Genomic DNA, 27,078 nt, shown 5'->3' with positions numbered 1-27,078 from the left:
CTTTAGCAGTCTTTCCTACTGGTATGTCTGGAGCAGTGGATTTCTTTTGGTTAATTTGGTAAAACATTCTTTTGCTGCCTTCAAAATGAAGGCTATCTGAGTAAACTGATCTAATGTAAAAATCCATTATACGTGTTTCCCCAGTCTTGGAGCAGATGCCCTTGTTTCTTTTATTCACTGGAAGCTCATTCAATCTTTTTAGCTTTGATGAGTTGACTTTTTGTTTTTCTACTTCACATACTTAAACCATGTTAACTGAATGTTTCCTCTGAGAACAAAATACCTGGTCAGTACTAAATGTTCTCTCTCAATTTATAGTTTTTCAAATCAGGAAAAGCTTTCCTAAGTATTTTATTAAATTATCAGTTTCCATAGAGCTTGTATATTTCCTCTGATCCTCTTACCCACCATAGTGAAATTATGTCCTTTTTTTTTTTAAACTCCCATTTTTTCTTCATACCCTTCCAACAGAGCCTGAATTTCCGGTTTAGAAATTATCTATATTTGGTCTTCATGGGATACAGAATTCAAGCCACATGGAAGACTCCTATCATATCCTCCCTTTCATTTCCCAAGACCCTCACGGGCCACATTAACTAAAACAGACAACTGACCTTTCTGATAGGGCTTTGCATCTTGACAAGGGTAGAGAAAATCAGTGATATTTATTATTTCTAGGATGTCCCAGAGTGATTGTTCAACTATAAAGATCCTCTCTGGCACCTTGAGAGTGTTAGGTTCAATTTGTTCTTCAGCCTTTTTCTACATGTCTGTGACACGACTGTATCCCATTAAATTAATTTTCTGCTCAACACAACCATCGATTTCTGTGGTAAAACAAACAATAATATTTGATATAGTCATACGTGTTATTTTCTACATGTATCATTGTCTCTTGAAATGCCTTGTTTTGCATTTGCCGATTTTCAGTGTCACTTTTGCTTTGTTACTCTTAATCAACATTTCCCAAAATTTGTTCTGGGAAACAATGTTTGTAACTCAGTGTTAGCAGATGTTACATTAAAAAAAAAAAGAGTTTGTAGTTAAGTAAGTATGGGAAACACAAAGATAAATAAAATTAGTTTCTTTTTCTGTGACTTTGAATTTCTAAGAAAAAATATAGGATGTAGTTTTTCCTAATTTATTTTTAGAACGTACACAGATACAGATTTATTCTGCCATATCTAAGGTGATCTGTAGAATGTAATTTGGGGAATGGTATTGCAGAGGTTGCTATTTACTATCTTCAATACAGACTTTAGTTTCCCTCAAACTTGTAATAATACAGCAATGCTATCTCTTTTATTTTTAATACAATTTAGTGTTTGGTATTCATCTTATTCTTATCCCATTGGTTTGTACTTTTTGTGGTTATCTGTATTTCTTACATAGACTCTGGAAATCCTGTGACTTGGTTTTAAAAAAAAATATTACAACATATTTTAACTGAGCTAGGGCATTTTAAGTTTTGAAAATGTATTTCATGTGTCTATTGTTCTTTTGGTAGGTTTAGAAATTCATTGACATTCTTCATTATTGCTCAGTGTTTCTAACTATAATTTTCCTGAGGTATGTAACCCAAAGCAGTGGTTCCTCTTCTGTTTTTGCAGCATAAATTTAAAAATCTTGAGCTTATATCAATGTAGGCCTATATACTTCTGAAGGTGATTTATAAGATGCTCTCAGAACACGCCTGAACCTCAGCGATGAAATGAGAATGTTAAATTATGGTGATTTAGCAGTCCCTCTATGAGATAATTTAGGAAGATGAATTTTCCTAGACTATCTTAGTAATACCTTGATCTACATAAAAGTGTGTAGCACAGAACTTTATTAACAATCAAAAACCAACTAATTCATAATGTGGCCATGTTGATGTTCTTTCTATTAAATGAATGCCTAATTTTTCATTTTGATATGGAGACAAATAGATCAAGCTCAGACTTATGGTAAATAATTTTTCCTTGATCCTATTCCTGTTATTGGTCAAATGAAAGGTAACTATCAGTGATGAGGTAACTGGTAGGAAAAAACAGGAGATAATGGTAAAACAGTCTAATACTAATTGTTTCTCATCTGGCAATCTCACTTTAAAGAATAAATATATTTATTGGTGATTATAGCTACATTATTCAAACTATAGGAATACTGAAAACAACCCAACTGTTCAACATTTAGGGAACAGTTAGCAAAAACGGTGGTGAGAAGATGAATCTTTAAGAACTAAAATTAAAAATATATTCTATATAAACACAAAAGTATATAAGAAAGGAAGTTAAGCTAAGTTAATTTTTATCATAAAATTAAAATACAGAAAATATAGATAAAATTAATACAATGTTTGCACATGGATAAGGACAAAGCATATATACTAAAAGAATAATTATTTTCAATGGAAGTGTTCTTTATGGTCTTTTGCTTACTACAGTTAGCTAAGCATAGAATTTTAAAATACTCTTACAAGGTCTTAGACAAATGATTTTATCCAGGCAAACTGTATCTGTGGGTATTATATTTTTATCAGTAAATAAATATGTCTCTAATAAGAATACTCATATATAGAAACAAACACATAAACTTAAGACACTGTTATGGGTGAAAAAGTACCCCAATTTATATGATAAATATTTAGAAGAAATACATAACTGCTTCTCTTTGCATGTTCTATTACCCTATCTGAGTCCAGATACAATGAAGTAGTCCTATTTCCTCCAAATTGTCTCACCCTCACAGAAATGATGACGAGAGTTAAAACCAAGTATGCCACATCAAAAGTAATGAGAATATGCAGACACTGGGTACGCAAAGACACAAATGCTAAAAGCAGAAATTTGTTCAGTAAAAAACCAGTAGCTAATTTTAAGTAGGAGTTTTTAAAATTATGGATTCCCTTGATTAGTGTTTAGAACATCCTAAACCAAAATGAACAACTGAAGTTATTTGGGACTGGAAAAAGGGAAGAAGAGGGATAACGAAGAACAGGACTTAACACAAAGAGGACACATTAAAAGGAATATAGAAGCCATCTATATACTTTGAAAACCTCTATGGTAGAATAAAATCTAAAGTGAAAGACAAGCTGTTTTGCTATTAGTAGGAAAGTACCTGAGAGACAGAAACAAAGGAACGCAGCCTTTCTCATTAAACGTTTATTGCTCTGCTTAAGCTTGTTTGAAGGAGCACAGAAACACATGGACCAGTATGCTAGGTCAGATCCACTCTTGCCCCAGCCAGACTGCTGAGACTAACACAAATCTGATTGATATGCAAATGAAATATGTGACTGTTTTTCCTTGATGTCAGCTTCTAACACTGTTGACATTAAAAGTGAGGTCCACTAATAACTCTTAGTGGACACTTAGGTTGTTATTCATAAAGTTGCCCAAAGCCTTTTGAGGAAATAGCATCTATGCTCTTCATGAGCATGATACAAAAATCTCTTCTTAATCTACTGATAAAAAGCAGCTAAAAATGAAAAATTTCTTCTTTGCCCTGAGCAGCAGATAATTAATGAAGCCTAACCTAGGAAGAGCTGCAAAACACTTTACAAGGACTTACTGGCCTACAGGACTTCTAACTGGGAAGCAGAATATCTCACTCATTTTCTTAAATACTAGTTTTTATATCTCACTTGCCAAGCTTTCTTTATTTCAATTTTTTTTTTTTTTTATTAAGCTAACATTATACTAACATGTCTGATGGCTCAGTGGGTAAAGAATCTGCCTGAAATGCAGGAGACATAGGAGACAGGGGTTCAATCCTTAGGCTGGGAAGATCGAAGGAAATGGCAATCCACTCCAGCATTCTTGCCTGGAGGATCCCATGGACAGAGGAGCCTGGGAGGCTACAGTTCATGGGGTCACAAAGAGTTAGACACGACTCAGTGACAGGGATATATACTAACGTTAAAATAATTTTTAAAGAAAGAAATCCACAAGCTTGCCACTCCACTAAACCTTATGACTTTGTCCATAGGCATATATAATTTGTAGTTTTAATCACATGATACGTAACCTAATAGAGCCAGGCTTTTTTACAGGCATTGTTTAACATTTTTCGACATGCATGTTCTGCTGAACTTTCCCAGGGTGCTCACTTAATTAGTATATGATAAAAGAGTTCAGTATATGCTAGAGGCCAATCAAAATGTGAAAATTTAATGGATACCACAAAAGCCATACAAAAAATATGATATTAAGACACTCATAATTCCCATTTATAAGCCACTTTCCATCTTACCTCTGCTCCAGACAGATAGTAGGCTGAGATTAGTCCACCAACAAAGCGTATATTTACTTCAAAAACAGAAACTTCAGCATTCTGTAGGAAACAGAATAAAGGATGTTCATATGTAAATGGTAGGATATAATCGAGAAAAATATCAGCATGAAAAGTGCATGAAATATTTAAATTTTCTTCAATCTTACATGCTTGCTGAGAGAAATTTATACACAAGAGGAAAAGCTTTGTCTTTTAACTGTGTCAAATATATGTAAATATTATAGATAATTTTGACTCTTAAAATAACAATTATAAAAATATTTATAAAATGAAGTTATTTCCTCTCTCTATTCAGCAGAGGTTCAGTTCAATCGCTCAGTCATGTCCAGCTCTTTGTGACCCCATGGAGTGCAGCACACCAGGCCTCCCTGTCCATCAACAACTCCCGGAGTTTACCCAAACTCATGTCCATTGAGTCAGTGATGCCATCCAACCATCTCATCCTCTGTCGTCCCCTTCTCCTCCTGCCTTCAATCTTTCCCAGCATCAGGGTCTTTTCAAAGGAGTCAGCTCTTTGCATCAGGTGGCAAAGTACTGGAGGTTCAGCTTCAACATCAGTCCTTTCAATGAACACCCAGAACTGATCTCCTTTAGGATGGACTGGTTGGATTCCCTTGTAGTCCAAGGGAGTCTCAAGAATGTTCTCCAACACCACAGTTCAAAAGCATCAATTCTTTGACGCTCAGCTTTCTTTACAGTCCAACTCTCACATCCATACATGACTACTAGAAAAACCATAGTCTTGACTAGACAGACTTTTGTTGGCAAAGTAATGTCTCTGCTGTCTAGGTTGGTCGTAACTTTCCTTCCAAGGAGCAAGTGTCTTTTAATTTCATGGCTGCAGCCACCATCTGCAGTGATTTTGGAGCCCTCTAAAATAAAGTCAGCCACTGTTTCCACTGTTTCCCCATCTATTTGCCATAAAGTGATGGGTGCAGATATCATGATCTTAGTTTTCTGAATGCTGGGCTTTAAGCCAACTTTTTCACTCTCCTCTTTTACCTTCATCAAGAGGCTCTTTAGTAGAGGTTATAATACTCAATATTCTCTGTGCAGATGTGACAGGCTCAGGATATTCTATTATTCTGTTCTGTGTTCTTTTATTTTATTCATTTGCCTGTTTGGCCATAAGGGCTCTTTATACATTGGCTGGTAGTTCAACATCATTCTATAACTCTTCCTGCATCAGGATCTGAACTTGGAGCAGCTTGGGTTCTAATGCTGAATCTCAAATATACTGCTTTTGGTCTGGGATGGTCATATTTCTTTGAGAATAAGTTTCATCTCTAAGTAGAGGATTATATGTTGGACTTCCCAGGTGACTCAGTGGTAAAGAATAGTTCTGCCAGTGCAGGAGACGCAGGAGATGTGGGTTCGATCCCTGGATTGGAATGATGCCCTCGAGTAGGAAACAGCAACCCATTCCAGTATTCTTGCATGGAAAATCCCATGGACAGAGGAGCCTGGTGGGCTACAGTCCATAAGGTTGCAAAGAGTCAGACACAACTGAGTGACTGAGCAATAATATATGTTGAACCTTGTTAAATTAGCTCTTATATACACCAATAATAGCTTGCTTCTATTATTATTTACAAAGTACTATATCCTGCATTATAGTCATATAGTCTCTTTATATGACTAAGTCTTTTAATCCTCATACCAACTGTATGAAATAACTGCTATTCTTTTGTCCCTTTTACAAATGGAGAAACAAAATTATAGTGGTTATTGTGACTATTTTAAGGTCAGACAACTAGTATGTGGTTGAATCAGGATTTAAACTTGAGTACTCTGATTTGTGGTCTAGGGCTCTGTTTTCCTCATTCCTGTCACCTCACGTGATAATGCATCAGGTATCTTTGTTAATGGTCATATAATTCTGGCATATAGTTGGTAAATATCGCCAATAATCGTTTCATAATATTTGACTATTACATTCTATTATAGACAATTTAGCACAGCTAACCTACAATAGAAGTTAGATACACTTTGTTATCGAACCAAACTTTGGGTCTGCTTGCCCACACAACAAAGCCAATCTACTGATACTGGACTGCAGGGAAGGAAAGTACAGTGTTTACTGCACAATACTAATGAGAACAAGGGCAGCTCGTGCTCAAAAGACCTGAACTCTCGATGGCTCTGAGGGAAGGGGTTTTAAAGGCAGTGTAACGGGGGGGACTGTAGGGTGCATGATCAGCTCATGCACCATTCTCAGGATTGGACGGCATCAAGGTAAAATTTCAAGCATCATCAATATTCTGGTTTCAACTAGACTAGGGTCTATGTGCTTACAGTCAGCAGTTTTCATCTGGGGTGGGTCTGTTTCCTGTAAAAATAACACAGGAATGTGTGCCAGGCCTTTACCTATATCTTTCAGGGAACTGGGAGTTCAGTGATTATGCTATGTGGCAGATTTATAATCTAAATTGCTACCAGGTTCCAGGCCCAATAGCTATTTTTTGTTTCTACATTTTCACATTTCCTAATCATTAACTCTTGAGCCAGCCTTTTGAGACTCAAGAGAGGCCTGGAAGACTAAAGCAAAAGTCTTTTGCTTCAAAGGATAGGGACACAGGGGCTTGTGTATTGTTTAAACTCCAAGCTTTTGTTAGCTTCTTTTCATGGTCATTGGGCCTACGTGATAATTGTTCACTTTTGCCTAACATCAAATCATTCACTGAAATCACAGAGGCTAATAGCAAACTAATATATGGAGTCAATGCCCAGCAGATGAGCTTAGTCACAATTTGTGGAGAAATTATTTCCTTTAACAAACATTTATTAAGCAACTACTATGTGCCAGGCACTGTCCTAGGTTCTAGGGACACAGCAATGAAATCTCAGGTCCTCAACTTATGGAGTCTACATTTTAGTGGGAGTCTACATTTTCAGGAAAAAAAGAATATGTATTTTCATTTAATTTCCACATGTTCTCTCTAAAAAGGTGTAAGGATCTCACAAATTAAAGCTAAGTAATTGCCTAAGTTACAACTTTGTTTTTGTCTTGCAAAAGGAAGATCATGAAAATTACTTATAAGAGACAATAACTAGGTTAGAGTTAGGAAAAATCATCATAATATATGACTCTCTGGTGAGTTCATTTAGTTGTATTCCCTAATTTCTAATATGTACCTAATACCTAATTTGATTAGAGAACTTTACATAGTAATAGTTTATCTGTGATGTGTATCACTCTGAATGAGTATCATACAAATATTGGTAGAAGCTTTAATATTCCACAAAATTACTGATAGGGAAAAAGGAAGGAAATTATTAATTTATTTTTGCTCACACAGCCATACTTCTTATGTCTAAAGGTAATGTCTAATAATAAAATCTAATAAATAAAACCCTCAAATCTTATCACTCTCAATTTGTACTTGTGGTTTTAGTTTTTAAACCTAAGAACAGTCCTCCACATTTCTGCCTATTGAAGCATGTTGATTTTATATTCTTATTCTAGCTTTGGGTTCATTTGCTATACATTCTCTTTTCCTCCTTTGAAAACTTTGGATAACTGGGACTTTTCTATAAATATCTGATAAAAATTATTGCAAAGTAGAGGACTGAGCCATGTCAAACATCATCATAAATATATCTTCAGCAAGACATCAGTCACTTACAGGTTACAGCTGTTCAACCAGTTATTGATCCAGCAATGTGTTCTTAGAACCTAAATTCTATTTAGCTTCCTCTGTCCGAAGATATTGAGAGATGGTTTTGCAAAGTGCCCTGCTCAAGGTCAGTGCTTTGTCTTTTGAATTTCTCAGATCTAATAGTTTGGTGAGCCCATCCAAGAAGCAAATCTGGCTTGTTAGTGAATCCATGCAGGTTCCTAGTTCCTTGTGTTCCTGTCATTGAAGATCTCATTCAGGAATGTCAAATCACCATTAGTCATACACAATAGTCATCATATTTACCTTCTTTTGAAAGCCAAAACTACATTTGAATTCCCAATATATAATTTTTTATCCTTTTTTCCCCCCAAAGTTAAATCCAACTTATTTGAAGCCTAAGTTTGAGAGCTTTTAACATTTGGGGTTATACTATGTTTTAGGTAAGAAGACTGAAATTTGCATACTTTAGGTCACTCTTTACAGATCTGTAGATGAAAAGGACTAAGAAGATAAAAACATAACATCTTGCTTGGCTATAGTGGGGGCAAAAGACTATAAAAACACTGCTCTAGAGGCAGAAAGACCTGGCATCGAAGGTTGGTTCAGGAGACAGCTAAATGTGAGATCCCAGGCAAACCACATATCCTGAGTCTTGGTTTTCTCATTTGTAAAAAGGGACCATGCACTTCTTACAGGGCACTATGAGTCCGTGCATTGCACACACTGCCTGGCACAGGTGAAAGTACCCAGTAAAGAGTTGCTGCCCTTACACTGCACAAACCTCAGCTGAAGTAAACCAATAAGGCCTAGCTTCCTCAGGGATGAATAGCAAATCAGAAACTGCAGAACCATAATCTTCTAAATACTAGAATGCAAACTGATCCTTTTGGGAGTCATGTCCCATACCCTTATAAGTGAGTTATGTTTCAAATCCTCTTTTTGAATATAGTATCCTGACCAAATTTCCTTTTGTGCTTAAAGTACTTTATACGATATCTGGATTTTCCAAAGTGAACTTCTACAATCTGTGGGTTTGAGGCCAACTTTATAAATGTCTTGATTCTAATTTACATGAAAATAATCTTATTAAATTTGAATGAAGATACGCATCCTATTAATATTAATGCAGCATCTTTTCAGATGCTCTAAAACTTCTCCAGTGATTCACCCTAATGACAGAAGAGGGGTCTGGGCAGGGAGAGAACAGTATGTGAAGGATGGGAGCCCCAAACAGCCTGCAACACTAAAATTTTGTGTGATTTATCTTAACAATGTAGATTTTGTAATCTCCTTCAATCCGTGTTTGGTTTTTTTTACATATGTAATCTTTAAAAAATTTAAAAAATGGGAGTATAAGTGCTTTAAATGTTGTGCTAGTTTCTTCTGTACAACATCATGAATCAGCTACATGTATCCATATATCCCCCTCCCTCTTGAGCCTTCCTCCCATCACCCGACCCCATCCCACCCCTCCACATCATCACAGAGCATCAAGCTGAGCTCCCTGTGCTATACAGAAGCTTGTGTTTATTTTAAATGAGATTAAATTCCTTAAATCTTTAAGTCAGGTCACATTTCAGGAATACGCCCTACGTATCCTATGGTGTCTAGTACACAGTGAATGTACACGTGTGAGTGCCAGTTTGAGAAGTAGATCCAGTCTTTGTTTAAACTGCATGCACAATGGATGAGCAAGGGGAAGGTGGACATTTTCGGCTTAAAGCCTACCCACAAAACTATGTGGGCTGGAAAAACTGCTCTTTCACTTTGACTTTCCTCTACCAATAGCTGTTGAATCAAAGAACACACGTAACCATAATCACACATAAATTAAATAAGATATGTAGTATAATTAACTTTGCAACTAAAATCAAGAGGTAAAATCATGCAAAAACTAAGCTTCCCTACTAAAGTCTCATATTGCCCAGGATGTCTTAGACTGGTAATTTCCACATTAAGTTAACCCCTTTCCTTAGTATTGCTGTCCTCTGGCATACTAAGTATGTGTATATGTGCTTGCTATATACAAATATATACAGGGAAAGTCACTCAGTCGTGTATGACTCTATGCAACCCCATGGACTATACAGTCCATGTAATTCTCTAGGCCAGAATACTGGAGTGGGTAGCCTTTCCCTTCTCCAGGGGATCTTCCCAACCCAGGGATCGAACCCAGGTCTCCCGCATTGCAGGCGGATTCTTTACCAGCTGAGCTACAAGGGAAGCCCTGTAGCTTAAGAGAAAGATAAAAAACGTCTGACACTTGCAGCCTATTTTCTCCGTTTGGGGGCCGCTAGCCTTCCTGCCTGTTATCCTCTCATTCTCCCCGTTTCTTTTACGAGAATTATGTTGCCAAGGGCAAGGGGTTTTGTTCTTGTTCCGTAACTGCTTCTGTGCTGATAAGGGGCGTCGTACCTAAATTGGTGAGGCAACATATTCTCCTAACCCTCATATTCAGGGTCTCTGATCCACATATATATATCAACCTCCTTCTACGAGACAGGATGGTATTTTAAATAACTCAAAGAAATTTATTAGGTTGCATTTTTATAAGCAACTTATTCACTTTTATAAGCAAATTATAAGATGATAGATTTTAGTAAGTGAAATAACAGTCTTGACTATTTGAATAACAAATTAAGGTTGTAGAACAGATTCAGCCATGGATTTTGATTGAGGAATTATAGAGGCACAAACTTTCCTTGATAGATATATTGCTCCTTTGCACCTTCAGGCTTTAAGATAATTATTTAGAATCAAATCTGCATCAAGTTTAAGGAACTCTCCTTAATTCTTAACTTATGTTCCATACAGCAGAACAGACTGGATTGCTTTAAACTGAAAAACACTTCTTAGGAAATAATTTTTATTTCCAGAAATATCTTAATTTTAAATATCTTAATCCTATTCTCTATTCCAATTATTAGAATTTTTTTTTTCAGACTAATTCTCTGAGCCCTAACATCAGAGAATACTTCTCTGCTAGCTATTCCTCTAAACTTCCTGTCAGTTTTCTATTCAATGAACTATAAGTAACGAACAAGCAAGTATTAATAACAGCTGCCCCAATACAAACCAATGCCATAACTGTTTAATAACAACTGCTCCACTACTAACATGTGCTAACCTAGACAGTGTATTAAAAAGCAGAGACATCATTTTGCTGACACATTTCCATATAATCAAAACCATGGTTTTTCCAGTAGTCATGTATGGATGTGAGAGCCGAGAAGGCTCTCAGAGCCCAAGAAGGCTGAGTGCTGAGAAATTGATGCTTTCGAACTGTGGTGTTAGAGAAGACTCTTGAGAGTCCACTGGACAGAAAGGAGATTAAACTAGTCAATCCTAAAGGAAATCAACCCTGAATATTCGTTGGAAGCACAGGTGCTGAAGCTCCAGTACTTTGGCCACCTGATGTGAAGAGCTAACTCACTGGAAAAGTCGCTGATGCTGGAAAATACTGAGTAGAGGAGGAGAAGGGGGCAACAAAGGAGAGATGGTTGGATGGCATCGTTGATTCAATGGGCATGAGTTTGAACAAACTCACAAAGATAGTGAAGGACAGAGAAGCCTGGCATGCTGCAGTCCACGGGGTCGCAAAGAGTCAGACAGACTGAGAAACTGAACAACTATGCTTCATCTTACTGAGAACCAGTGGAAACAGCATTATACTTTTCAAGACAGGCAACTACCCATAAGCTTTGTCTATGTTTAGGCTTAGCATACACATTCATTTGTATGTGGTTCTTCAAAGTGTGTGTTGTAGTAACATCTTGAGGATTACATCTCCTCTTAATAGATTAAATTACAATATTAAACAGTATAGCTTAGTATAATATGTGTCTGAGCAGCTTTTAACTTCATGTTTAAGTAACATGATAGACCTCTTAAGATGAATAAAGTACAGTTCTTCGAGCAACAAAGATAGGCAAATCACCTTCTTCTCTCTGTTAATAGGTTAGTTTTACCAAGCAGGTCCAGAAAGGCCCTCAAGCAGCAGTCCACTCTATCACTGATTACTGACAGAGGGATCATAGCTCAGTATCCTCATAGCCAAAACCGAAATCATCTCCTTTGGCAGACAGTGATTAGCATTCAGAGAGAAAACACTGAACAGCTCCATTTGACAGGATAATTAACTCAGTTATCTACACCATCAGGACGTTAAGGCTGCTCGAAAACAGAGCTTTTATAAAAGCAATACTAAGGCAAAGGTCACTTCTCCTATACTCCATGTTATGGAGCTCTGGACCTAAGCCAAGAACTCATTCAGGCACTTGAAGAGATCCCAATTTGCTTCTTGAGGTCAACTTACAACCTTCAGATAGAGAACCCTACAGCTTATTTTCTAAAAGTAGGATGGCATTCCAATTGGGTAAGAGAATAATCTGGATCTTTAAAAATACAGTCACTGTTGCTACCAATACCTCTGTTATCTAAAACATATGGTGTTCATTACAATTAAAAAGCACAATTCAAGTGCTTGCCAAAGATCAGTCTCATTGTGTTGCTAGTTAGAGTCTGGAACAAGCTAATCATTAGCCTTTGTCATTCTCAAAGCTCATCCTCTCATACAGAGATATCACTTTACCTCAATGCAGAAAAAGGCTTTTTAATAATATTTTAGTATAGCTTTGATTTTTACTGAGGGTTTAATATAAGAAATTGTTATCTGGAGTAAATGTCTATGACATAGAATTCATTATGAAAGTCAGTTTTCAATATTCCTCATGGAAGGATCTAGGTGATCAATACTTTTTTAAAGTCACAGTAGAGAGGAGGAAGCAGAAGGCAATGGCAACCCACTCTGGTACTCTTGCCTGGAAAATTCCATGGACGGAGGAGCCTGGTAGGCTGCAGTCCATGGGGTCACTAAGAGTCGGACATGACTGAATGACTTCACTTTCACTTTTCACTTTCATGCATTGCAGAAGGAAATGGCAACCCACTCCAGTGTTCTTGCCTGGAGAATCCCAGGGACGGGGGAGCCTGGTGGGCTGCCGTCTATGGGGTCGGACTCTGTCAGACTTAGCAGCAGCAGAAAGGAGGAAGTTCAGAACTGAATTTGCAAAGGCCTAAATATGAAACTCCTGATCATTTGTTCTTAGGTTAATGATCTTCCTGTATCAGGAGCCACCACAAACCTGTTCTGGAAGTAGGTTAGGTAAAAACAAGCATATCAATTGCACCTGAACTGCAGATCATTTCTAACTATTTAAAAATGTGACACAGTGCAGCTACCCATGTTCCATGTCAGCTTCTCTCCTAGCTGAGGCTAGCAAAGTTTGTCAGTAAGTAGGACAAGGTAACAACACATCATTTCATTAATCTTTAGTGAATACCTATGGAATGATATATCCTAATGAGTACTGAGATATCAAGATTACATGCCTACTTTTGAGGGACTCAAATTCTTTGGCTGCCTATGTATTTTTCAACTCTTGGCATTTCCTTTCCACTAAAAACAGGGTCACTGGGTTAGGCAGATCTTATTAAAAAGCACAGCTCTTATCTGATGCATGATTTGGGGCAGATTAATTAGTTACCGCTTCATCTATAAAAATAGGGAAAACACCACTTACCCCCTGTAATGTGTCACAAAGACTAAATCAGGTAATCTATGAAAAAAATCACCTAGCATTAACACTTGGAGAAGGCAATGGCACCCCACTCCAGTACTCTTGCCTGGAAAATTCCATGGATGGAGGAGGCTGGTAGGCTGCAGTCCATGGGGTCACTAAGAGTCGGACATGACTGAGTGACTTCACTTTCACTTTTCACTTTCATGCATTGGAGAAGGAAATGGCAACCCACTCCAGTGTTCTTGCCTGGAGAATCCCAGGGACGGGGAGGCCTCGTGGGCTGCCATCTCTGGGGTTGCACAGAGTCAGACACGATTGAAGCAACTTAGCAGCAGCAGCAGCAGCATTAATACTCTGTATGTCTCAGTACTCTTTAAATAGTAATTTCCTTTGTCCTTTCTTCATTTCCTAAAAAACCTGGCCTGAACTAGGTAATTTGACTATTATTCCTGCTAGACTATAAGCTTCATTAGGGTAAGAACTTGACAATTAAAAGGTAATTACTATAGCTATATTTAAAATGGATAACTAAAAAGAACCTACTGTATAGCACATGGAACTCTGTTCAATGTTATGTGGCAGCGTGGATGGGAGGGGAGTTTTGGGAAGAATGTATACATGTATATGTAAGGCTGAATGCCTTTGGGGGTTCACCTGAAAATATCACAACATTGTTAATGAGTTATTCTCCAATACAAACTAAAAAGTTTTAAAAAAGGTGATTAGTAATAATTAATACATGCATGAATTAATGAATGAGTAATGAATAGCCAAGGATCTGCTTTGGATCCCTTGTCTGAGGATTACTTTGAACTAAAACCAGAAAACTCAGCCACCAGTCTACCCTTAACGTTTTCTGCCCAGACCTACGTGCCTTTAGAGAATTGGAATAAATACAAAGCTCTACCTGAAGCCCCTGCTCCTACAGATTATCTCAGTGATTTAAGTCAGTTGTTACAGCCATTTGTACTTTGTACTACCAAGTATGCAAATTCAATCAACTTGCTATGCCTTAATTAAAAGAAAATGAGTTTTGGTTAACGACAGTATAAACAAATCAAAAACATGTACTTTATACCTGTAAGTGATGCAAAGTGAATATTTCACATATAAACAAATTTATTCTTGACTGTAAGATTTGTTTATACTCAGGAGCACCACAAGATAAAACAACTCTCAACAACAGTGATTCTATTCCAGTTTCATTCTTATTTTTACCTTGCAATAAATTTGGATGCATTAACTTTTTTTTTGCATTACCTTTATACTGTCAATTAAAATACCTTATCAGGAAAAAGCATTAATTTGAAAACAAGCAATAATTTATTCAGGCTGGAATGACACTATACGTTATCCATAAAAATAAGTTTTCTGTCTCTGTTTAAGCTTTTCCAATTTCTCCTTCCTTTACATAAATGGAACAATGTTTTCAGCATTTTCAGAAAGAAAACTATAATTGCTGACACAATTGTCAGAATCTCTGGGTAGAACGACTGAATACAGGAAAGATTCTTTTATGGGACATAATAAAACCAACTAGAAGACTGTAAGCTGAAGCACTTTAAATCAATACAGTTGTCCTGAATTTATATGTGTTATTAATTTTAATATGGGAAGTATTATCATTTGGATGTTACTGATAAACTTTTATATTTTTAAAGAAAAATATAGCAATACCCAAAGTTGTTGTTCAGTCACTCAGTTGTGTCCAACTCTTTGCAACCCCATGGATTGAATACTCAAAGAGAGAACTGCAAAAAATACATTTCAAGACCTCTCACATTAGGAACGGTAAAATAAACTGAAATTTGAGACCTGTGACTATGGTTTTTAAAAGTATATTTTGAAGGGTATAGCCCAAGATTATCAATAAAAGTTCTAAAATTATATTTTATATAAAAGTCTGTGAAGTCACTGAAGAAAATCTTACAGAAATACAAAAATACAATTTTAAAGAAACAAAGCACAGTATCTTAGGCATCATTCAACTGATAGTCTAATTCCTTTACCTGACAAGTAAAGAAGTCAAAGAATTTGCTCTTCATAAGTTCTAAATAGCCTGATATCCCCTATTAGATTCCCTTTGCCTCCTCACAGGCTCCTACGGTCCATGGAACACATTCATGTCACCTGGTCGTGGTCTGAGGCCCTCCAACTGCCTTCTGTTACCTTGACTATTACTGTGCGAGGCTTTTGTGCTTCATCCTTTTAAATAAATGATTCCAGAGTTTCTCAGACTGCCACTGGACATGAAAAGCAAGGAACTGCTGCAGTGTTCGGGGAAGCTTTGTGGCAGCAACGGCATAAGTGCCAAACAAGGGACCTGGACACTCTTTAGGCCTATGTCACTACAGTCTCCTCTCCTGTCTTCCATCATTAGACTCTGGAAGAATCTAGGTCTCATTCTCCTCCTTTTCTGGAAGAGAGGATGGGGAGGGAATACATTCTCCATTCTCTCCTCCATATATAGCTGAAGACATTCCATAGTTCTTTGCCGGTAGGTAGTTGAGTTTACTCAAAAATAACGTGGCAGGGCAAAAGTACTACTAAGAAAGAACTGCTGTTGTTGCTCAGTCGCTAAGTCGTATCCAACTCTTTCCAACACCATGGACTGAAGCACAACAGGCTTCCCTGTCCTTCACCATCTCCTGGTGTTTGCTCCAACTCACGTCCATGGAGTCAGTGATGCCATAGAACCATCTCATCCTCTGTCACCCACTTCTCCTCCTGCCCTCAATCTTTCCTAGCATCAGGGTCTTTTCCAATGAGTCAGCTCTTAGCATCAGGTGGCCACAGTATTGGAGCTTTAGCATCAGTCCTCCAATGATTATTCAGGGTTGATCTCCTTAAGGATTCATTGATTTGATCTCTTTGCTGTCCAAGGGATTCTCAAGAGTATTCTCCAGCACCACAGTTTGAAAGCATCAATTTTTTGGTGCTCAGCCTTCTTTGTGGTCCAACTTTCACATTCATATAGGACTACTGGAAAAATCCTCAGAAAGAAACCTTTTGGTTCATTGCCTTAATTTTTCACACTCCGGTCTATTGGTTATATCTGAGCTACCACAGGTCATATCCAACCAAAGAGCCATAGAACCTTACAAAATCCTCAATCCTTGAGCCTGTTTTTTCATATTTAAAATAAAAAGACAGAACACATCAATTTCCAAGGTCCCTTTATGTTGGAATACTGTGTCTTTTATATTCTAAATTCAGTTACAGGCAGACTAAACACAGACTCATCTGATTATTCAACTCAGTGATTTCCAAAGTGGGGTATTTATGGCAATTAATTAGAGGAATAGGAATATGTTTTTAATTCAAAGAGGTAGGAAAAGGACTCAGTGTTATGCTGCCTTTAATACTCTGGATGGTGCTGGTGAGAAGAGCTCCACAATGCAGAGGAGTCAGCAGGGAGATAAAACTTTCTCTGTCCATTCTCAACATACAGCATGGTACTTGTGCCTAGTTATGGGGATTTACAGATATTAGCAAATGCTTAGCAGACAGAAAGAGGCTTACAAGAATTTCTGCAAAGTAATCTCAGATTAAAAATAATACAGTGAAATAAGTCAAATACCACATGATATCATTTATATGTGGAATCTAAAAAAATGATACAAATGAACTTATGAATCAGAAACAGACTCACAGACAGAAAACAAACTTCTGGTTATCAAAGGAGCAAGGGGGAGGGATAAACTAGGAATTTGGGATTAAGAGACACATATTACTGTATATAAAATAAACAAGGACCTACTGTATAGCTCAGGGAACTCTATTTAGTATTTTGTAATAAAATATAATGGAAAAGAATCTGGAAAAAAGTATGTGTGTGGGTATGTGTATGTAACTCAACTTAAAAAAATACCAATGATGCAAACGTTAAGTGAATGACTAAAAATCACCAGGGCCAACTGTTCCTGTTCTGAAAACAAGTTCTTTGTTAATCTCATTACGAGGGTAAAGCAATGACTGTGGAATTAGACTTGCTCTAACAAGATGTAGTCCCAAACTATCATGAAATGTTCACTACCCATAATTATGAACCTTTTCCTTGATGTACAGTGGGTACTGAGGTTTATTAAAAATGATAGTATGTGGACAAAATTTTAAAACTATTTCATATAGAAATTGATAAAAGTTTATATTGGCCATCCAGTGACTAGGACTCTGTGCAGCCACTGCAGTGGGCACAGGTTCGATCCCTGGTCTGGGTACTAAGATCCTGCAAGCCCCGTGATACAGCCAAAAAAATAGTTTATACTGATAAGGGTCTACAATCAACAAAGTTTAAAACCTTATTTATGGGAAAGTGGATGCAGCTGCTGCTGGATGCATGTGGTGTGATCAGATAAGCTACTTCACGGTGTTACTGACTCAGTATCCATTTTGTTCGGCCAAGTGGCTGGCAGGGGCTTTAAATTGACACTAGCCCCTCAGGCAAGAGTGTGCCCTTGAAAACAGCCCCAGGGTCACAAGCAAATGTCAGTTCCTGGTAGGACTCTGTCTTGTGATCATGTTTCCCCCACCACCAGGCCCGCCCTCTGTGTGCCCTTCAGAAAAGACGTTACTGGAGCCTACTAAGTTGGTTTGAATCGACCAATTCGGCCTTACCTTTGCACCCTGAAGCACTCGATCTACCTACCGATCTACCGTCATAAAGGCATGTGCCCCAGGTCCTGTCTCTCTGTCTATACTCTGCCTTGACCTCCCTGTGTGGCCCCTGGAGGTGAGTCATGTACCTTTTCAGGACCTGTTAAGTAATAAACTTCTCTATTTTAATTTCTCTTATGGTCTTGCATTGAGCCGCAGCTTACCATACAACACCCTGGGTTCTAGCTAACAAAGCTTCCTCTAATAAAGCCGCAGTATTGCACCATGGCGCAATGCAGAAGCACAAGGCTTTTGTGAGGTCACAGCTCTGAGTACAACTCTCTGTGTGGTCTAGATAAGCCCTGAGGCTCTGATTTCTAATCTGTAAAGGTGTGAAAATAATACTCATTTCTTGGGGTTGCTGTGGGACTTGAACAAGAATACTTGGCACATGTGGGTCTTAATAAATATTAATTTCTTCATTCTTACTCTTAATTTGCCCCCAAAAAACACAAAGACATGTATTTGTGTAGTAAGGGAGGGAAAGTTAAGAATATAGTACGATACTATTTAAAATTGCATTATTTGTTTCTGCTTGGGTACAACACAATAATTTACCCCACAGGAGAATTTGTCCACATTAACTGAGATTTAAGAACTGAATAGGCAGCTTTTATTGAACTTACCACATTAAAATTTAGATTTTCTTCAACCCATGCTTGAGCCTCTTCAAATTCATCTTTCATATTCATAATAAAAAGTGTATCCAGGGCATCTACTATTGTTGCTCCTTGGATATTACCTGAAAATATCAGAAAAATATTTACTCAATAAACACCTTTGACAGATCCATATAGCTACACTGAGCATACCTTGAAGAGGAAGTGAGTAATACTGAATTTATTAGTAAACAAGAATATTGAATACAGTCTAAAGTTCTTTCAGTGAAAGAAAATTTAAATGTTGAATCAAACTAAACTAAAAATTATCATAGGCTATTAATTGGTACACTAATCTTTAAAGTCTTTTCTGAGTTGCAGAAAATAAATCTCTTAGAAATTTCATTTGTGATCACATTCTCTAGCAAGAAAAAGAAAAGACCTGAAACCAAGGAGCAATACACATATTAATTTTAATGTAATTACATCAAAGTGCACCTGCACAAAACTGTTTTAATTATAATTAGATCTAAAATTGTTTAGTGATAGCTCTAAGAAACCATTACTCAAAAATGGAATTCAACCCCCTCTCTGCAGCTCTGACTGATCCTAGCCTCTCCTTCCATGCCGTAGGCCTGCCTACTCTCATTTATTTCCTCTCAACTCCCTCAACAGGAAGACTTTACATTGCTCTTTCACTCATCACTTTCTATCTCCCATTGTAACTACATATATGCATCTCCTTTTAGTCTGTGAAGTTCCTCAAAATAGAGAAGTCATGTCTTATTCACCTCCACATTCCATGCTAAAAGACTTGGTATGTTTTTAAGGCTTAACAATAAATTTAAAAATCGTCACTGTATTAACACAGAACTAAGCAATCTCTTCGATAAAGATTATGGCAATTTTACAACTAAATGATTTCTTAATGGTATGAACAACTTTCATAGAGATAAAAGCAAAACTGGAATTATTTTTTTTAAAAAGTTGTAGTAAACAATAAAAAAATTAAGAACTCTGAGTCTGCATAAAGTGTCTGGGTTTCTCTCTTTATTTACCATCACCCATGTTAACTGGTCACCACGTCCTCAAAACATACTTTAGAATTATCTGAAACCACGTGTACTGCTACCACTCCAGGTTTGATTCTCTTCACCTCTAAAATGAGCTGCTGTGATGGACCAACCAGCCTTTTTCCCTACTCATCCAGTGCTCCCTAACTGTTCCTGAAATGTCCTTCTCCCTACCAGAGAGTCTACTGTTTTTCAGAACTTCCAATGATTATCTACTGAATCCACCCAGTCCAGTTCAGTTGCTCAGTTGTGTCTGAATCTTTGCAACCCCATGGACTGCAGCATGCCAGGCCTCCCTGTCCATCACTAAGTCCCGGAGTTTACTCAAACTTGTGTCCATTGAGTCAGTGACGCCATCCAACTATCTCATCCTCTGTCGTCCCCTTCTCCCCTGCCTTCAATCTTTCCCAGCATCACGGTCTTTTCAAAATGAGTCCGTTCTTCGCCTCAGGTGGCCAAAGTATTGGAGTTTCAGCTTCAGCATCAGTCCTTTCAATGAATATTCAGGACTGATTTCCTTTAGGATGGTCTGGTTGGATCTCCTTGTAGTCCAAGGAGCTCTCAAGAGTCTTCTCCAGTTCAAAGAATCCATCCAGTCCTTTGGTAATTCACTATCTGTACATATGTCTTCTGCACTAGGTCATAAACTTTGCAAAGATTTGTGTTTATCAATAACAGTGCTGGAAAGGGAGCCAAACACATGGAAGGTCCTAAACAAATGGAAAAGTATAGTGGGGTGATTAGGAGCAGACTCTGACCTTAGCCAGTCACAAGGGTACCAGTTCAGCCAGTTAGTAGGTGGCTAGCACTGGGCAAGCTGTTCTCTGTTTCATATTTCTCATCTCTAAAATGCACGTAGTAACAAGGACTAAATGAGAAGATGCACAAATGGCACTGTGGCACGTAGGGTCAGCTGATACTGTTATTTGTTACAGAATGTGATCTATTTAACAGGGGGCTTCCTGGGTGGCGCTAGTGGTAAAGAACCTGCCTGCCAATGCAGGAGATGTGAGAGATGCAGGTCTGATCCCTGGGTCAGAAAGATCCCCTGGAGGAGGGCATGGCAACCCACCCCAGCATTCTTGCCTGGCAAATCCCATAGACAGAGAAGCCTGGTGGGCTACAAGTCCACAGGGTGGCAAAGAGTCAGACTCAACTGAAGTGACTTAGCACACGCTATATAACAGCTTCAGTTAAAAGACAGAACATCACCTTTTCCATGGTGATTTCAGAAGCATCAGACCAAGATTCACATCCTCCCCCCGCCTTTCATCCTGTTACTTACAGACGAAATTGTGAGAACTGAAGAGGAATGGAGTTCAGGGAGAAGGGCGCTGGGGAGCTCTGTGACCCAAGCAATCCATCTAACACTTCTGTTACTTAGCTTCTGCACCTCCACAATGTGAATGTTATTAATACGTGGAGAAGGTATTAATCACAGAAGCAGGCTGTGAGGACCCAAAGCAATAAAATGATGCCAAAGTGGATAAATGGAAGTTCATATAACAGACGACTCCATCCTCCCTTTCTCTCACAAACAAGAGAAATTCAGAGCCAAAGCTGAGAGTCACTGAGACACAGTGAAGGTCACCACGGCTGGCTGCCTTGGCCAGCTTATTGATAAAGACACAGCTTTTATCTGACAGGAAGCAGTTAATGCAGCCAACAAATACTGCTCTGCTACGTACCACATGGGAGCTAAAAATCAGGATACTGTGCCCATATCCATTAAATAAGGATCTTTGGAAGTGTGCCCCAGGCATCAGTATTTTTTCAAGGGACGCAGGTGGTTCCAAAGTGCAGTCAGTGCTATGTCTGAAGGACACACTACGCACAACCCCTGCAGACAACTCCATCAGGTGTGCAAGTCTCCTAGCAACACAATCTGCAGGGTCACACAGACTTTCTCCACCACCCACAAGTACAGTCGATTGGAGAGAAGTTACTGCCAGGAATGAGCCAAAGCACATTCTACTCACCAAACAAACTGCTTGAATGGCCTCCTTTGGATACAGGCTTCAGTTCATTTTTACCCCAGGCATAACGTTTATAATTTTTCCAAGCATGTTTCATCATCTGAGAAAAGAAATAAAAATTGGATTATAATTTGAATTTGAGATGTTTTTGCTTCAAGACAGATCATACATTGAAGATCTAAAGGTTAAAACACTAAAACTCACTGCTTAGTTAAAAGGATGATGATAATTAAAAGGTGGACAATGATATAAATAAGCTGGAACACACACATAACATACAAATACACATCATCCCTTTATGTCTACAAATGGAGACTTTTTTAATCCATTTAATCTTATTTCATGTATTAATACATATCATTTTCAAAAGTCAGTTCCCAGCAACAGATAGTTTATCATAAAAGGGTGAATCATTCTTAATAGATAAGTCTAAGTAGATAAATCATTCATCTATTTCATCCTCATAATGCATAAAATCTATAAGGATTGTATACTTAAAATTCCCCCTTTTCTTGCATAAAGTTCTCTGTACTTAGTATACAGACATCCAAAGTTATTACTTTAAACACTGATGTATCTTGACCAAGACTATATGGAGAAGTATTTTTAAATAAATATAGGAAATGAAAAAAAGAAGCTAATTCTATATATTCCCAACCTAGATGTCTTGTACTAGGAATGTTTTTAAAGTTCAAAACTCTCTGCCATAAATTAGTTGTATACATTTTTCATTTTCAAATTTTATTAATTTTAACAAAACTAGTTTACTTACATATAATGAAAATCAATCAATTTTTCCTGGCTTAGAAACTAAGCTCTGACCTATTATGCTCGATATTAACTCTAGTAGAAAATGAATAATAGTCAAGGAAAGAAATTATTCTCTAAGAGCTTATAAAAACAGTTGTGTAACTATTATAGAATAGTCGTACAGATGTTTTTAATGACTCCAAGAATATACTGCACCTATTTTTGTATACATTTTTTTTAAAAGGGTTGAGGACTCCTCACCTGTCCGAAATTTATTCATGGCATTATCCCCAATCTGTTAGCAACAGTAACTAAAATATGAACATAATGGGGAAATATTCTAATCTGGCTCCGTATTTTAAAATATCTTTAAAAGCATCACTAAAGTCATACATACTATATATAGGCTGTTTATTACTAAAAATCTTCAGTGAGATCAGTACGATTTTATTAATAAGAAAGTCTTCCTATGTCCCCCCAAATAACAATGCACATCTGTCTTCAATCACTCTGTATCAGTATAGTATCTCCCTAACTCACCACTACCGTTAGTAATAACAGCTACCAAAAAATCTGTACTATCTGCTGGGTACTCCACTAAATGCTCTATGTTCAGTATTGTATTCAATTCTCGTTACCACTCTATGAATGATGTTGTACTGTCACTGTTTGGTAGATGAAAAAATTGAGACTTTGAGAAGTTACAACACAAACATGTTTACTCAAAGTCATGACATTTCTCCACAGCTGTGGAGCCTGGGTTCACCCATGTCTTGGCCTGACTTCAAAGCCAATGGCATTAATCATACGCTGCATAAACTTCCTTTGATGAGTCAGCAACAGACCCTTCCTATGATGAATCAGATTGTTGATCTTCTAACCATCAACAGAATGCGTATACAGTAGTGTTTTAGAGATTTTCCTCCTTATAAATTAATTTTGTTGAAAAGTATACTAGGTTTGAAGGGGAAATAACTTGATTTATAATGAGCACTGATTAGTCACACAATCATGGATGAGTCAGGCTTTCTTTATGTGAAAATTTGGGATAATTCCTCACAGGATGCATGTAAGGATTACATGAGCATGACCTGTGTGGTGGCACCCTGCACACATGGTGAATAATCACACACCTACTGAATTTAAGCCTATATTGAGACCAATTAAACTCACATCACACAAATAGAAACCAACGAGCCTCTGAAAAGACGGGGTACATGAACACTAGGTACAAAAACACCTTGAGATTACATCTCAGTTTGATTTGGTTTTCCCATTAAATGTACTGTATTTGGTAAACTCTTTATTCCTGTTTCAAAGATACTTTATAAATCCAAAAGCTTTTGGAATACACCTAATACAAGAACAGAAAAAAAAAAACGTTATGATGATTTGTTTCCACTCCAGGTCTGAATGGAAATCTGTGCCATGTACTACTAATGACTCAAAGACAGCATAAAGCTTTCCTATAGAAGACTGTTGTTTAGTCAAACATGATCATTTATACAATGCACCACTGGCATAGAACCTCACTGAGTTACTACTGTAGTATATATTAACTTTCCTTATCTTTTTTTCCCCAAGGGAAAATCAGACACTAATTGCTTATCTGCCTGTATTTCAAAAGCTGCTGTGACCTGTTTCTCAAAATGGGTTCCTCATCCCATGGGATTTTCTACACGTTAAAGTTAGAAAAGAAAAAGAAAACAGTGTGGTCAAAGTGCCGTGCATGGAGCTCTAATATTGATTTCTCCAGGAATTTGTGAAATAAAGAGGAAGAGCCATCCTGTTAAAGTATTCCAGTGGTTGGTCACCTGGGGTGAAACCATGAGGGATGTGGAAGGCAAGGAGAGAGAGACTGGGAAGCAGACAGGGGTGGTCAGTTATTTGCATGGTGCCCAGGGGAATTAGGTCAGGTTTGTAGAGCTGCTCAGTTCAGTTCAGTCGCTCAGTCGTGTCCGACTCTTTGCGACCCCACGAATTGCAGCACGCCAGGCCTCCCTGTCCGTCACCAACTCCCGGAGTTCACTCAGACTCACGTCCATCGAGTCAGTGCTGCCATCCAGATACAGAACGGCAAACAAAGCTGCTGAATGCTCAATGTTGATGAATTATCTCCCTCTCCTCCATGAGGCACAGCTCTTTTCCTGCTGAGACTGTTTACTTACTGCCCAGTGGTATGTCCTCATAGAAAAATCCTCTTGTTTATTGAGGAGGAATGTGTAAGAGCAGGTCACAGGTACAAGCATCTTAAAAAATGGGTTCATATCTGAGCTCTGCCATCATTGGCATGACTCCAAGTGAGGCAATTAATCTGAGTCCACTTTCCACACCCATTAAGTGTAAACAAATAAACGTACCAGTCCAGTAGACAGCAAGGAGATCAAACCAGTCAACCTTAAAGGAAATCAACCCTGAGTACTCTTTGGAAGGACTAATGCTGAAGCTGAAGCTCCAGGATTTTGGTCACCTGATATGAACAGCTGACTTATTGGAAAAGTCCCTGATGCTGGGAACGATTGAGGGCAGGAGAAGAGGGTGTCAGAGGATGAGATGGCTGGATAGCATCACTGATGCAATGGACATGAACTTGGGCAACTTCCGGGAGATGGTGAAGGACAGGGAGGCCTGACATGCTGCAGTCCATGGGGTTGCAAAGAGTCGGATACGACTGAGCGACTGAACAACAACAACCAGTTCAGAGACACTCACATTCCAGCTGTTCCAAAGGACATGGAGGGCTACATTTGGTTCAGCTGAGGACTAGCGGAGAAAGGGGGAGGGTGTTGAATCTACCGCCCTGATAAGGTAGAAATTGACGGCCTTCGCTCTTAAATTTATATTTACAATCGATGCTTTGAACAAACTGATTTTAAAAGCCTGTCAGTAATTTCCACCAAACTTTGACATTAAACATCCAGATAAAAATCTCAACTGAAAAGATTTTAAGGATCACTCTATCAGTCTTTTCTTTAATCTTTGGTGGAACAGGGACATGGCAGAAGGGAAACAAGATAAAAAGTAAACTTCAGGAAATCAAGTCACAGCTTGGCCAAACCCTGCTCATCCATTGAAAAACAACGTCTAGATTCGTGAACGTGAGAATCTAGCCGCCCCTGCCTCTCACCTGGTGCAGCCCCGCTCCCTACATTCCCCTGTGGGAAGAAGGCTGAGGACCAGAAGGAGCGCCGAGCCCCCGGGAGACCCTGTGCTGTGGATGCTGTCACAGGGAGCAAGGCAGGAGGGCTTCAGCTGGGGGAGCTGGAGCCCTGCTGTCTAAGGGTCGGATCTCTCAGACCCTCAGTTTCTCATCTTTAAAAACAACAACCGAAGGAGACAAACGTCCCACCGCAGTGCAGGATGTTAACTGTGTGGGAGGACTGGGTTGTGCTAGGGCAGGGATCTATGGGAATACGCCATACTTTCCACTCAATTTTGCTGTGAACCTAAAGCTGCTCTAAAAATTACAGCCTACATGAAAAAATAAATGAATAGCATTATCTTCCTCACATCATGGTCAGGAGATCAGATCTGATAACATCTGGCTACAGGGAGACATCTGAAGAGTGTTCCTGGCTTTCATGCCCACCTCCAGTGGCCCCACCTGGTGCAGGAGTTTAAACAGAGATAAGAACAGCGCAAAGGAAAGCGGACACGGAGCTATGCACACAGTGGACAGGGCAATTCAGCAGGAGGGAAATTCACAGGGGAGGGAGGAGGTCAATGTCACTGAGAGGTGACAGACGCAGAGCACGGTATGACTCGGCACTCACAGACACTGCAGGCCTGGAGTCTACCACAAGTACTGCGTTTGGCACCCTGTTACCCTAAATGGAATCAGGATCCTGCCTAAGGCAGTCCTGGGAAGATTCTCCCCTTAAGACGGCATACTGGGCAAGGTCCGAGTCCACCCACCTTCTATCTGTCCTCGCCCTGCACAGAGAAGAACCCTCCCAGACATGAGAGCTTCCAACTTTACCCCATATCAAATTAAAACACTCATTCAGCACCTTGCTCAATTTATCTCTTTCCAAAACTGAAATACATCAGTTCTCTCTCCCTTTCCATCGGACAGTAAAGAACCCACCTGCAATGCAGGAGACCTGGGTTCGATCCCTGGGTCAGGAAGATCCCCTGGAGAAGGAAATGGCAACCCACTCCAGGATTCTTGCCTCAAGAATCCCCATGGACAGAGGAGCCTGGCAGGCTCCAGTCCATGGGGTAGCAAAGAGCTGGACATGACTGAGCGACTAACACTTGCTTTCTGCCTTTCCACAAGGCTGTTTGTGTGCCTGTGCTCAGCTGTATCCATCTGACTCTTTGTGACCCCGTGGACTGCAGCCCACTCCAAATTCAACACAGTCCTGTACTTCACCCAGCAGCCCCTGGACAGAGGGACAGAACACATTCAGTTGGTTCTGGGTCCAGGGCCAGCTCCCTGGCTTGTGCCCTGCTCTGCTTTGGGCTCAGAAGAGGGATTGAAAATTCAAGGGCCAGACAGAAATAGAATGGCCAGGTTTAGGGCAACTGGAAATGATGGG

At 38.7% G+C, this 27,078-nt stretch overlaps 1 protein-coding gene across 1 annotated transcript in view; it reads right to left on the bottom strand.

Moving 5' to 3' along the window:
• MAN1A1 (mannosidase alpha class 1A member 1) overlaps window positions 1–27,078 on the bottom strand; it is a 173,205-nt gene that overhangs the window by 105,312 nt on the left and 40,815 nt on the right. Inside the window, exons 3-5 of the mRNA XM_070376354.1 lie at window positions 21,791–21,887; window positions 18,766–18,881; window positions 4,240–4,320 (exon numbers count right to left, since the gene is read on the bottom strand). Coding sequence (XP_070232455.1) covers window positions 4,240–4,320; window positions 18,766–18,881; window positions 21,791–21,887 — 294 coding nt within the window. The remainder of the gene's footprint in view (window positions 1–4,239; window positions 4,321–18,765; window positions 18,882–21,790; window positions 21,888–27,078) is intronic.

The sequence above is a fragment of the Bos mutus genome, chromosome 9 (genome assembly GCF_027580195.1).
Source record: "Bos mutus isolate GX-2022 chromosome 9, NWIPB_WYAK_1.1, whole genome shotgun sequence".
NCBI classification, from domain to species: domain Eukaryota; kingdom Metazoa; phylum Chordata; class Mammalia; order Artiodactyla; family Bovidae; genus Bos; species Bos mutus.
The sequence above is the reverse complement of the archived record's forward strand: the minus strand, read 5'-3'. Positions and strand labels throughout refer to the sequence as shown.